This window comes from Barbus barbus (genome assembly GCF_936440315.1).
Source record: "Barbus barbus genome assembly, chromosome: 29".
Taxonomy (NCBI): Eukaryota; Metazoa; Chordata; class Actinopteri; order Cypriniformes; family Cyprinidae; genus Barbus; species Barbus barbus.
In genome coordinates, this window is record NC_136757.1 from 28,069,792 (window position 1) to 28,084,624 (window position 14,833).

At 42.0% G+C, this 14,833-nt stretch overlaps 1 protein-coding gene across 1 annotated transcript in view; it reads right to left on the minus strand.

Annotated features, from left to right (window-relative positions):
* The window catches only part of LOC306849360 (citron Rho-interacting kinase-like), a gene marked incomplete at its 5' end in the record, with an annotated part of 60,005 nt that extends 58,813 nt beyond the window's left edge, over nucleotides 1-1,192 (minus strand). The window contains 2 exons of the mRNA XM_079384318.1: nucleotides 838-957; nucleotides 1,049-1,192. Coding sequence (XP_079240444.1) covers nucleotides 838-957; nucleotides 1,049-1,192 — 264 coding nt within the window. The remainder of the gene's footprint in view (nucleotides 1-837; nucleotides 958-1,048) is intronic.
* Between the last annotated feature and the right edge of the window lie 13,641 nt (nucleotides 1,193-14,833).

The following is a 14,833-nucleotide window of genomic DNA, read 5'->3' on the forward strand; positions in this document are numbered from 1 at the left end:
TGGGGGAGACGTGCAAGAAGCGGCAGAAAGCAGGCTGGTTTTCCATTATGTTCTTACCTTCAGATCTCATTCTTCAGTCTTACATTCTCCATCACTTTACTCGTGGCTGTAAGTGGCCATCGCCATTTCAGAAGCTGAGATGGACAGAGATCATTTGTACTCATACTGTGGACTCTATCAGCAGGGCTCTTATTAGTAGACGCCTGTGAAGCTCTATGGGAATAATCTTAGAAATCTGTGAAATGCTCACTCAGACCACCCCAGTGCTAAACAAAGACATATGTCTCAAGATGCTCCAGTATATAAACATATTTGAATGAACCAAACTGATGGACTGGAGTGGTGTGGATTACTGTGATGTTTTTATCAGCTGTTTGGACTCTCATTCTGACGGCACCCATTCACTGCAGAGGATCCATTGCTGAGACAGTGATGGAATGCTACATTTCTCCAAATCTGATGAAGAAACAAACTCATCTACATCTTAGAGGGCCTGAGGGTGAGGACAGTTTTACCAAATTTTCATTTTTGTTTGAATTATTCCTTTAAGGTCCCTCCATATTCTCCAAAAACAAGTAGGTACCACTTTACAATGACAGGCTTATGAGTTTGATAATCAGGAAATGTATGAATTGATAAAAATGTATATAGCTTTAAATGCATTAATGCAACCCAAGTCATTTTGGATAGAAGCATCTGCTAATTGCATAAATGTTAATCTCTTCTAGAAAACAAGACAAAAATACTGGTTAAGGAACTTCTTTTTGCAGTTTATAGAGCTCTCTGCACACTGGAATAATATACATTGTCAAAAATGCTACAATGCTGAATTCAAACCTGTTCTTTAATTTCCTGCAGTTTGTTGCTCTGCTCCCGTATGTCGTGGAGGAGCTGCAGAGCTTTATCATCCTCCTGCGACACCTCCATGCGGGCCTGCTCCAAACTGCGCTTCAAACTCTAATTACACACAAAACAAACAAAAAGTTTCACAAACCAATCCGTGCAATTCAGATCACGCCACATTTCCAAATGCAGACAGTAAACCCACGCTGCATTCGGTGATATAGGTGGCCAAGTCTTGTTCTAAGATGGTTCTTTGGGTTTCTGAAGCCTTGAGCTCCACGTCCTTCTGCTGCAGAACTGACTCCAGGTCTGACATCTTACGCTGCACTTTTGAAATCTCCTGCTCCATCTTTCAAAACAAGAAGGAAAATAGGCATCGGTACATGAAAACATATGAAGGATTGAATTATCCATAAAATAACTGAAGACTTCACTGTCAACTGTACCTTTACATATGATTGTCTGCACTTCCTCTAGCAATCTGAAAGCTTCGGCTCTGAGGGTCTTGTTCTTTGTGTGCTTGTAGGCTGAAAGACGAGGTCTGAATGAACGTGCCCTTTCTAGAAGAAAGCAAGAAAAAAAGGAGATGCTGAAGAGCATAAAACCACATTTAAATTTTAATTATACCAAAACAAATGACTCCTGTTGTTAATAGTAAATGTTACCGGTCTGATCATCCACAAAGCCAGCAAAATAGTTAAATGCTCCATTTCAGCTCTAATTAAGCCCAGAGATATGTAAATTGATTAAACTTTGCAACGCAAATCTCAGAAGCTCCAACAATATGAGTGCAAACAACAAATAATTAATCACTGCAATTACAAAACGGCACATGATTTGATTCCAAAAGGAAAAAGAAACATGATGCCATGACACACATTCGATCTGCATTTAGATATTACATTTATTTATTATCCAACTCGATCTGAATAAAATCTGTCAAATCTGTGTGATTTGCTTCAACGCAAGTCAGATTTTATCACATTTTTAGCATCCTCCAAGTCCAATTGCTTCGAGAAGTCAACACGCTGCACTTTTTATTCAGTAAGGATGCATTAAATTGATCAAAAGTGACAGTAAAGACATTTATATTCAATGTTACAAAAGATTTCTATTTCAAATAAATGCTGTTCTTTTCAACGTTCTTTTATGGTGGCCGAGAGAGCTCAACATGCTGCAACTTCAGAAAACACATGCAAATAGAAAAAGCACCAGCAAATCAAGAAAACATCTTCATCAATTTGACAGCAGGTGCTGCAAATGCTCACAACACAAAAAAATAAAGAAACGCACTGCAAATGCTCACAACCAAATAAAGAATTTTATTTGCAGCGCGTTTCTTTATTTGTTTGTGTTGTGAGCATTTGCAACGCATATGTTGTCAAATTTATGAAGTGGTTTTCTTAATTTGCAGGTGGTTTTTTTCTATTTGCAGTGTGTGTTTCTTTATTTGTTCGTGTTATGAGCATTTGTAGCGAGCGTGTTGTAAAATTGATGAAGTTGTTTTCTTAATTTGCAGGTGTTTTTTCTGTTTGCAGCACGTTGATCTCTCTCGGCTATTGTATTATTTTCAAAGAATCCTGAAAAATAAAATATATATCAGTTTCCACAAAAACATGAAGCAGCTCAACTGTTTTCAACATTGATAATCATCAGAAATGTTTCTTGAGCAGCAAATTAAAATGATTTCTGAAGGATCATGTGACACTGAATAACGGAGTAATGATGCTGAAAATCCACCTTTACCATCACAGCAATAAATTACATTTTAAAATATATTCAAATAGAAAACACTTATTTGAAATTGTATTAATATTTCACAATATTACAGAATTTTGCTGTATTTTTGATCAAATAATTATTTAAAAAAAAAAAAAAAAAAAAAAAAAAAAAAATTAACAGTAGTTTATGCAACACAATTTATCTACCATAGAAACCAAAATACTGTTGACATCTTGCACTCAGGGGAACATACAATTTTTGTCCAATCAAATTCTCTCTAGTCTCTAGAACGAGAACGTATGCTGAATCCTTACTGCGTTTTGCTTTACGAATCCCACAGAAGCAAGTATTTTCTGCACATACAAGCTCAGCACGCAGCATATAGTGCAGTCTATTTTTAACAAGCCCAATCATATTAGATATGCACAGACTGTTTCTAACTGCCACTCTCTACTTGGCATCCTTGGAGATGGAGGGAAAAAAAATGAACAACAGAAGAAAAGAGCTCCTAATAAAAGCACAAGCATCTCTACTCCTCCATATCATTCCCTCTCTCTCTCTCTCCGGCTTTTTCTTTCAGTAGCCTGAGGCTTTACAATTCAGCGTTAGGAGGCTTATAGATTACAAAACACACACACACACAACCCAAAAGATGCTTATGGAATCACTTTCTGAACCCAAAGCAGCGGTATGAACTCATGTTCACATTCTCAGAAACGTGCAGCCTTCAGGAACACACACACTAAACACGTAAAACCTGCTGAAGGTCCCGTGACTCGGTTCACACATGTGCGATACAGACTCAAACCCGTGACTACAGCCACGTCATGCAAGTGTTTAACATTCTCACAGATGCTATTTATGAGATGATGACATCACTTCTAAACTTGCAAACCACTTTTAAATAAAAAAAGATAATATGCATGATTTTAACTATGATCTTCATTTGGTGTGTAGAACTATCCTGTGATCAAAGTTCAAAAGTTTGAAAGTGAACATGATATTTAGTGCATTTTTCCTCAACACTACAACAAACTGCATCCAATCCGCCATAAAACACACTGCAGGTTACATCACCAGAACATGCAAATGGTCATGCAAAAATATGATTATCCTTCTGAAGCCAGCTGGATGCATAATTTAGAACGTGGAAAATCAACACAGTGTTTCAAGATGAGGCATGATTTAATTATTCTGATCTCTCGGCTAATACTGATCTCTGGGGAGGGAGAATAAGAGAAATTCAGCTGTAGAGAAATGGGAAACAAACTAGAAACTGATCTCAAAGTAGAATATTTTAAACGTTATGACACATTGACATGCCGAAGGCTTGAATGAAAATTAAATCACTGATCATCTAACATCATGGAGCATTAATGTAAACAAGAACTTGTGATGATTGACAGATAAGGTATAACTGATGTGTTTAATATGTGAACAACAGGTCTGACACTTGTCCGTCATTCTTTGATATGGCTAGAACTCGCTAAATTACAAATGAAAAATAAATCAATAAATACACAAATAATCAAGGAATTAAAATATATTCAATAGAATAAAATAAAGAAATAATAATAAAAAAACATAAAAAAATTAAATAAAAATAAAATGACCAAAATAAATTAAAATAAAGAAAGTCAATAAAATAAAAAACAAATTAAAGTAAAAATACATAAATAAATTCAATAAAATAAAAATAAGTAAATTAACAAATTACATATAAATATTCAATAAAATAAAATGAACAAAATAAGTAACCAAAAACTTAAATAAATATGCATTGAAATAAAATTAACATATTGAAATATATAATAAAATAAAATAAATAAATAAACAAACAAATCACCTAAATCTGAACATGGATGACTGATATGATAGATACTGTCCACTTTTATTATACAGCACTGTCATAGATAGATAGATAGATAGATTCTCTGAAGGGCCTATTGCAGCAACCTCATGAATGCACAAACAGATGAATGCCTCAGGTGTTGAGGTCATGCACTAAGTTCATTCACAGTAACACTTTCTGTGCGTAAAGATAAAAATAACACTGTTTTGCGTGTTTTTCTCTATAACCATAGAATAGATGCTGTCTGAGCTGCAGTCACGACCACACAATCCCTTTACCTGATCAGCACTTATGCGGGAGTGCTCGCATCAATAACATTATTATTTCCCAAAAATAATATTCAGTTATCAGTGTGTGTGTGTGTGTGTGTGTGTGTGGGGGGGGGGGGTCGTGTTTGAGAACTGATGAAAAGCTCTCGAGGATTACTGAGCGTGTGCATCACGACACACCGCAGGCTGCTGCATGAAATCATCTCACTCTCAAACTTAGACACTTTCAGACAGCTCTGCATTAACGTTAATGAGGATCACTGCACATCCTTGATGCCATTCAAATACTGTATCAATAATTCCAGAATCGTGCCATACTGATCTCTGCGGGCTGTATTGCGCAGATTTTTTTCTAATAGATACGACCACAAAAAATACAAATAATGACAGGTCAACAAAGCTTATTTAGGAGTGTTTGCTGGTTTAGGATTATGAGGGCAATTAAAACCAAAAAGCAGCAGAGATTAACAGAATTGACTAACTATACTAATATTAGCAGGTTTAGCAAGGTTCAAGTCCCAAATGTTCGTCTATTTGCTTCGGCATGTGTTCTGAAACAGAGCCAATCCAGTGTGAGATTCAGACAGTTTAAGTGGCTTAATAACAGCTTGAGTGACAGAAAGACACGATTCTCCTGAAATCTCCAACAGCCGGATTAGAGGACTTCATGTCAGTGGTAACAGAATGAGGTAAACACAGGAAATGATGCGGTATATGGGCGTGTCTGAGAGCAACTTTTTAGTTTGTTAACACATCTAAGAAATGATTGGCAATTGTAGATGCATTTCCCTTCAAATTGCAAACAAATTATCGGATTCTTTTCAATGGGGAACATAAAAACATCCATATGAGTCTTCAGTAGCAGTGCATGGAGGGAGGAGGGAGAAAGAGAGGAAAGTGCTGTTTCCATAGAAATAAGTCCATTCTGTCACCTTCTTGATACTCTTTTCCTCATACATTTCTATTGCACTACACCCACATACTGTATTTTTCTCCCTGAACACTCTAGAGACCGGTTACCTGAACTGCATGGACTTAATCAATAAATATTTGATTTTGCTGAAAAAAAATGCGAGTGGTGCAAAACTCTGTCACGATGCCGGTTGCTAGGGCATTGCGGTGTGGTTGCTAGGGTCAAAAGACCCCGCGCTCTGGATTTTTCACCTGTTTTCTGGTGAATTTGGTGCATCTGATCACTTAATAAAGTACCAGCACATAATGCACATGCTCGACTTTTGATGTAATAACTACAGAATAAGTCAGCAGCTGATATCTGAGCGGTTGTGTTGTACTGGGGTTACTAATGACCAGCGCAGAGGTGATGTTCTGTACAGACCTGGTGTCATGACACGCAGTGAGAGTTCACACGCTGACAGTGTTGGCATCTGTGTTGGCACCACTAGCCTCAACTCTCTCTCTGCACCCATCTGAGAAGCCACCTGGACGTATTCTCAGCTTTTATATGATCACTAATGACAATGAAATGCACATCCACAAAAAAGCACTGGATTGCGTTAATCTCTTTCTGTGGTTCAGAAAACAACATTAACAAACTCATATCTTGTCAATGATACTCACCCTAAAGGAGACCAGCTTGAGCTGCTGTTCTGCTTTGGATCCAATTTACAGAGGGCAGGTCCGCATGAGGGAAGCCCAAGAGTGTTGAGTCGTCCTGGGCAGCCATGAGCTGGAGAACGGGCATCTGTGGCTGGAGGTTTCTGGAGGAGTCATCCACAGAGTTCTTGAGAAACAGAGGAGTTGTGCGGGAGAGACGGATCAGATACACTTGAGTGGGAAGAGAGAGGAACACTGAGACGAGGAGGGAAGACAGTGAATCGTGCACAACCTTCTCCCTCTCTCTCTCTCCACTGCAGAAGCTCTCAATAATCACAGTAATACAAGCAGACTGACTCACTGCTGAAACTCAGCGCTCTCGCTCTCTCTCACTCAGAACTGATATTTATCTTTTCTCCCCACATCTGATTCCAATTTAGACATTTTGTGCCTCGCTGCTTACGTGTGTCTTTATTTCCATATCATATATTCAGAGAATTTTCAGAGTCTACCTGTATCTATCTACATATCACACTCTATATATCTGTCGCTCTATGTCACGCTATCATATCGCGCACTATATGCCTGTCACTCTATCTACCAACCCCTCTATCTACAGATCGTGCTCTGTTGCTCTGTCTATCATGCTATCTCTGAAACTTTATCTACCTATCACTCTATCGACATATCACACTCTATATATCTGTCGCTCTATCTACGTCACGCTATAATATCGCGCACTATCTGCCTGTCACTCTATCTACCAACCCCTCTATCTACAGATCGTGCTCTGTTGCTCTGTCGATCATGCTATCTCTGAAACTTTATCTACCTATCACTCTATTGACATATCACAGTCTGTCCCTCTATCATGCTATCTGATGTTTTATCTACATATTGCACTCTGTCACTCTATCTATCCACCTGTCACTCTATATACCTATCACGCTGTCTCTTTATCTATTACTCTATCTATCTAATATCTACATATCGTGCTGTTGCTCGATCCACTTATCGTGCGCTAGGGCTGTTGAAATGGCTGAAAAACTACATTCGAATTTTGTACTTAAATATGGTCAATATTCGAATTATATTCACATTTAAAGTTTCAAAAGTTTCAGAAGCTATTGGCTTCTCTCCTGAGGCCACAAGAGGGCGCATCGAGCAAAATATTGCTAATGCACGTTTATTCAAAGCAATAAAATAACATGACTATCTTTGAAAAGTGCATAATGTTCAAAAAATTTTTATAATCCAAATATAATTAATTAATTTGCTTAATTATAAAGAAAACAGCCTCATGTATGTATATATATAACACAAAGGGCTGAAAGCTAATCACACAGAGTACTTTTTTCATTTAAAAACATGAGATGTAGTGAGAAGGCCAAAAAAACGCCATAAAGTCTCTGGACATGTTTTTTCTAAAACATGAACTTAAATTAATTTTAGATGGCTTTCTAAACATGTGGCTCCCTTGTGCGAGACATGAGTGTGATAGATGTCCCTCTAGAAAATGTGTAAAGTATGTGTTCTGCGTAAACAGATTTCTTTGGTTTCAGTTTCGACGTAAACAAGATCTTCTCCGCACTGATGTTCGCTTTTTCCTCAATAATTTGAATGAACAATGCAGCAGCACCTAATCTAGTGGGTTCACCTGGATATGCTAACAAAAACATTTCAATGCAACAACACTTTCATCATCATCGCATCTCGTGCGCCACTGATAAGGCTGCCTGACGCACACCTAAAATTCGAATGCAGCATTTTTGCATTCGAATGTGGATTTTTATTTTAAATTCGATAAATATTCAAAATTCAAATTGTTCTACTATATCTACTTATCGCACTCTGTTACTATCTGTTGCATCAAAGTATCTGATGCTCTATCTACCCATCGTGCTCTGTATTATCTGTAGTATCATGCTATTTGACGTTCTAGTTACATATCACACTCTGTCGCTCTGTCTATCCATCTGTCACTCTCTCTACCTATTGCGATCTGTTGTTCTGTCACACTATCTGACACTATTTATCTGTCTACTAGGGTTAGGCGATATGGCCTAAGAAAAAAAATCCGATTTACGATTTAAAACTATTTTTCCCCCTACTTAAAATCAATATGCAGATGACAATTTTTTTTAACATCTTGCTATTCAGTAGATAGGAGGTAGTTCTGATAAAGTGCAAAGTGACTGTAGACTTTTTTTGGCGGGACGATGACGAATGATTTGCAGATCCTGAGCACCACCGACAAGCATCTGATCTTGTATAATGTGTAGTAAGTACTGCCGCTCCATTGTATAAACAGAGTACGTGAGATCGCAAATCTTGAAAGTGAAAGTGAAACTAAAAAGCGATCGTGCAATCAAAAGCAGTTTCAGTGCCAGGCATAATACCGGCTCCCTGACGCCCGCAATTTTATATACAGTATGATTACCCAATAATAAAACTGCGAGAGAAAGTATTGAAATATATATTTTCCTTCCATCTCGTATTTATTACCTTTAAGGAGTTCCGTAGTACATGTCATTTTCTTTCCGTACACAGTATTGGGATGCGGCGTATTGCGGGGGGAGGATCACGATGCCGGCTTAACTTTGTGATGTCTATCAGCCATCGGCGATGGATGGTAGCATCATCTATCGGCCCAACCCTATATGGAAAATGCGCGGGGGGGGGGGGGGGGGGGGCTAAGCCCATTCGGAACTACGGGAGCCCAGAGGGGAGGGTCAGCGGATGTTAAAGAGAAAACAATAGGTTTCTTGCGTAACCCCAGTTCTCTGATAGCATCCAGTGAGGTGTCTCACTATGGGATACGCCCCTTCCGCGTATTCCTCAGAAGCTCTATTACATTACACCAGCCCCAATTGGCTGGCAGATGTGACGTTGTATTACTATGACATTCAAAACAAACACACCTCTTCCTCGCTTCGCACAGCAAGGAGGGTGATCTGGTGAGACACCTCACTTAATGCTATCAGAGAACCGGGGTTACGCAAGTAACCTATTGTTTATAAAACCTTGCAAATGTATGCGGTAAGGACCAACTTGCCGCTTCACAAATATCCTGTAATGTGACTCCTTTAAATAGAGCCCACGAAGTTCAAATTCCCCTTGTTGAGTGTGCACGTAAACCAGGTGGGGACATAAGACCCTTACTGGAATATTTCAACAAAATTGCCTCCACTATCCAGTGCGATAATTGCTGCTTAGTAATCGGCTTTACCGTACAAGGCTTCATCCAAGATACAAACAGCTGATCACTCTCCCTGAACCCTCTGGTTCTTTCAGCATAAATGCGTAAAGCACGCACTGGGCACAATGCATTTAACTTTTGCTGTTCTGATGAAGCAAAAGGTGGTGGATAGAAGGCTCTTAACTAAAGAGGAATGATAGCATTAACTATTTTGGGCATGAATGCTGGACTAGGTTTCAGAACTACCCCTGCATCCCCAGACATGAACTACAAACACGCTAACAGCAGTACCGTCTTTTTTTTTTTGTTAACAACTGTTTATTAAGTTTTATTTTGTGGAACAGTAGTATAAAACAAAAAGCAGCTGTACAAATTTAAAACCCACCCCTTGGTAGACTCAAAAAATAAATAAAATAAAATAAAATAAATAATAATAATAATAAACACATTAATTAATATTAATATAAATATTGTATTCAATAGTATTTCCCCTGGGTCACCAGTGACTTCCAGGAAAGGCTGGATGGCAACCAAGGAAGATTGGTGACGCTGGAAAGACAGATGACCTCCAGGAAAGACTGGCGTGGGTGGGCGAGGTTAGCAACCTCGATCACAGCACTCGCAAGAGGGCACCAACCAAAGCTACAAAACGGAACAATGAGCAATACCCCCAGGGTCTCCCGAAAGGGGGGGGGGGGGGGGGTGAGAGACTCAACAGGATGGACACAATGGTTATGGCTACGGAAAGCACACGGATAATGAGACGGCTCACCCAAACCACACTTACAGGGGAAGTGTTAGAAGTAAAATGCCACTGCGGGAAGCTTTGCAAGAACGCAAGGGGACTTAAAATACATCAATCCAAGACCCAATGTGGAAAAGGGAAGAAGCAGATGCAGCGCATAGTGGAGACACTAAGTGAGACGCAGGAGGACTCCAGTCAGGAAGCACCCCACAGCACAGGAGACCTCTCAGCACCTGCTCCATCCCAAAGCCACAGGAGGGACTCTCCTAACACTACCTCAGGCACCCAACCTATGGCAGAAAAAGTGAAATGGCCCCAAGCAAACAACAACACTGCATGGAACCAACTAGATGGGGACCTAGACAGAGTCCTTGGAGCCACATTAGCAGGAACAGCCGAGAAGAAAATCGACAGTATGACAACAATCATCATCACCATGGCCAGAGAGCGCTTTGGCACTGAAGAGAGAAAGGGTAGCAGCGGAACTCAGGTAAAGCAGCCAAACAGGAGGGCAAGAGAGATCTTGCAATTGAGGAGGGAGATCAAGACCCTCAACAAGCAGCTCAGAACAGCAAGTGCTGAAGAAAGGAAGGGCATAAAAGATCTAACCAGTGGACTTCGAGGGCAACTTTGCAGACTGAGAAGGGCAGAAAGGTCTCTGAAACTGAGGAAGGAGAAGGAGGTCAAGCGGGCTCAGTTCATTAAGGACACATACAGGTTTACCAAAACCCTGCTGGGGGAAGCAAGGTCTGGAAGATTGACCAGCCCTAAGGAAGTTGTAGAGGAGTTCCTTAAGGAGAGCCACAGTGACGCCCTCAGGAACCAAGCCTGTGGTGCACACCCAAAGATCAGCAGAACTGCTGAAACTCCTGAGGAAGAGCTTGATACCAGTGAACCAACTTGGAGAGAAGTCCAGGACATTGTGCAGAAAGCCTGTTCAGCATCTGCCCCAGGTCTAAGCGGTATACCTTATAAAGTATACAAGAGATGCCCGATGCTCCTCCGCAGGTTATGGAAACTGTTGCGAAGGATATGGACAAAAGGTACCATTCCAGCATCCTGGAAAAAAGCAGAGGGGTGTTTTGTACCCAAGGAAATGGACTCCTCCGACATAAGTCAGTTCCGAACCATTTCTCTCCTAAGTGTCGAATGCAAGGTATTCTTTTCTGTCCTGGCAAAAAGGATGACTACCTACATGGTGAAGAATAAATATGTCGACACATCAGTCCAGAAGGGCGGCATTCCAGGTTTCTCCGGGTGCTTGGAACATACGGGCATCCTCAACCAGCTGATCCGGGAGGCCAAGGAGAGCAAAGGAAACCTAACGGTTGTCTGGCTCGACTTGGCTAACGTATACGGTTTAATCCCGCATGGCCTCATCAACACGGCTATGGAACACTACCATATCCCCTGCCACACCAGGGGTATAATTACCAGCTACTTCGGAGGATTCAAACTACGGTTCAAAACTGCCCACTTTACAACTCAGTGGCAGGACCTTGGAAAGGGAATCGTGACAGGCTGCACCATCTCCCCCATCCTGTTTGTCATGGGAATGAACCTGCTCATAACAGCTGCAGGAAAGGAATCCAGAGGGCCATCAATGGAGTCTGGCACTCGCCAACCTCCAATAAGAGGCTTTATGGATGACCTTACCATAACAACTTCAACCCATGTGCAAGCAAGATGGATCCTGAAGGCTCTTGAGGACGTGGCAACATGGGCTCGGATGAAGTTCAAACCAAGGAAATCAAGAAGTATGGTGATCAGAAGTGGGAAAGTGACCAGCAAGTTCCAGTTGCGAGTACAGGGGGAGATGATACCATCAATTGAGGAAAACCCAATTAAGTTCCTAGGGAAATGGTACGACGCATCCCTGACCGACAGATGCAACGTTTCCAGGACAGAGAAACAGGCAGATGCATGGCTGAGTAAGATCGAGGGGTCAGGACTGCCAGGAAAGTTCAAGGCCTGGCTTTTCCAACACGATCTGCTACCACGACTCATGTGGCTACTGACAATCTATGAAGTACCTATGACAGCAGTGGAAGGAGTCGAGAGGCGAGTGAACAAACATCTCCGCAAGTGGCTCGGAATCCCACCAAGTTTCACGTCAGTAGGGTTATACACCAGGTCTGGTCAGGTACAACTACCCCTATCATCAGTGGTGGAAGAGTTTAAGGTGGCAAAGTGCCGGGTTGTGATGATGTACCAAGACTCCAGGGATGAAAAAGTCAGAAGAGCAGGCGCCACTACGAGATCAGGAAGCAAATGGGTGGCTGGCACATCAGTGGCGCAAGCTGAAAGCGCATTGAAGCTGAAGGACATCATCGGGAACCCATGCATAGGGAGGCAAGGACTCGGTTCCACTCACTTCCAGCAGTGGGGAAAAGCAGACCCAAGGCAGAGGAGGGACATGATTCAAGCCGAGGTCCGACACCTGGAGGAAGAAAGGCGCAGATCTAGGGCCGTCGAACTTGGAGCACAAGGTGCCTGGACAAAGTGGGAAGATCACATGGCCGAAGTGGAAGATCACGTGGCCTGAGATCTGGAGACTGGAGCCCTTTCGCATCTCTTTCCTGCTCCGTTCAGTGTATGACACCCTTCCATCACCAACAAACCTCTACAGATGGGGAATGAGGGAGGACCCATTGTGTAGGCTATGCGGAGGGAGGGGAACAATGGCGCACATACTGGCAGGGTGCAAAACAGCTCTTAGCCAAGGAAGATACAGGTGGCGCCATGACAAGGTACTGGCTGACATCTTGGAGCGGGAGAGGCAGAAAATGCGCCAGACCAGTACAAGGCCGGCGACATCCATTCAGTTCAGTGAAGTGACATTCAGCCAAGTATGGTGACCCATACTCGGAATTCGTGCTCTGCATTTAACCCATCCAACGTGCACACACACAGCAGTGAACACACACACGCACCGTGAACATACAGTGAACATACATACGGAGCAGTGGGCAGCCATTTTATGCTGCAGCGCCCGGGGAGCAGTTGGGGGTTCGGTGCCTTGCTCAAGGGCACCTCAGTCGTGGTATTGAGGGTGGAGAGAGCGCTGGACATTCACTCCCCCCACCTACAATTCCTGCCGGCCGGAGACTCGAACCCGCAACCTTCGGATTACAAGTCCGACTCTCTAACCATTAGGCCACGACTTCCCCTCATTAGAGAAGGGGAGAAACCACCAGCCCCCAAGAAGATAAAAAAGAGCCTCTTGCAAGCAGCACAATCCTGGGAGATGAGGGTGGACCTGGGAAGGAAGCTAGTCTTCCCCCAGGTTGTGCAAACATCGCTGAGGCCGGACGTGGTCTTATGGTCCGAGGAGGCAAGGAAGATAATCTTGATTGAACTGACGGTCCCGTGGGAAGACGGGTGCGAGGAGGCCTATGAGCGGAAAGCCACCAAGTAGGGGTTTCCCGGTGCAGTCTGTGTGGAAGTCACTCACAGCTCTGGGTATAGCAGGAAGGGAGAGGAAGGCAGCTGTTCGTAGGTTGGGTGAGGCAGCAGAGAGAGCGTCTTGCTGGCTCTGGAGTAGGAGGGAGGAGTTGAGCTGGGGGCCAGGAGGAGGTGGGCAGTGACTGGCCACCACTGCCGACCCGCCAACTGGAGGGTGTTGTGGTCCAGGGTCGAAACACCCTGTGAAAGTTGGACGCCACCTGACGACATCTCCTCTTGGCTGAAAGCTACAGTCATGCAGTACAGCCAATGACTGAGTTAGACAGCATCAGTATAGATGTATTCAATAGTAAATAGAATAGATAAATAACAATAAAATATTTTTTACAAAGATTTTAGAAAAGAAGACACAACATTAAAAGCTGAATGCCATGAATTTACAGTTTTCACGTTAGATCCATGAATACGAGAAGTAGAGAGTTCCATTGAGATAATGTCCAACAGATACACAGTCCAGGTTCGTCTGTCCATTGTGTGAGGAGGATTCCAACGGTTGACAAGCTATTTTTTTGCTCCTGTGAGAGCAGCTAACAGTAAAGATCTTTGTTGGATGGGGAAGGTGAAGTCCCAAAAGTCATTCATGAAAAAATGGCGCGGAGTCAAACATATCTCAGTACCCAACACATATGATAGGTCCTGTGAGAGTCCAAAGAGGTGAGAGAGAGGGGCACTCCCAAAAAAATGCAAAAACGTGCCTAAAGCTCCTTGGGAAAAGAGATTACACTTAGGAGAAGATGACAGATTCATATAAAAACGTTTCATTGGTGTCAAGTAAAAAAGAAAGAGATAGATGACTGAAGGAGAGGAGGGAGATTCCTCAGAAGGAATAGTTTGTGCAAAGGGTGAATAGGCAGTTGAGAGTTCCAACGCACCTCATATGCCCGTAGGGCCGATCTAATACGTAAATACATAAAAAAGGAGGTGCCTGGCAGATTATATTGAGTTTTAAGATTCTGGAAGGATTTTAAACCACTATCATCATAGATATCTCCCAGAGTGTTTACTTTATTATGAGTCCATTGCGGACAATGAAATGGAGTACTGCCTGACAAAAGGTTATTATTGTGGAAAACAGGCGAATGCCTATGCCATTTTGTAGCTAGTTGTGAACGTCTTTCAACATTCTTCCATGTGGAGAGGAGATAGGTTACAATGGGACCAAACCGAGATTTACACTGCCTAAG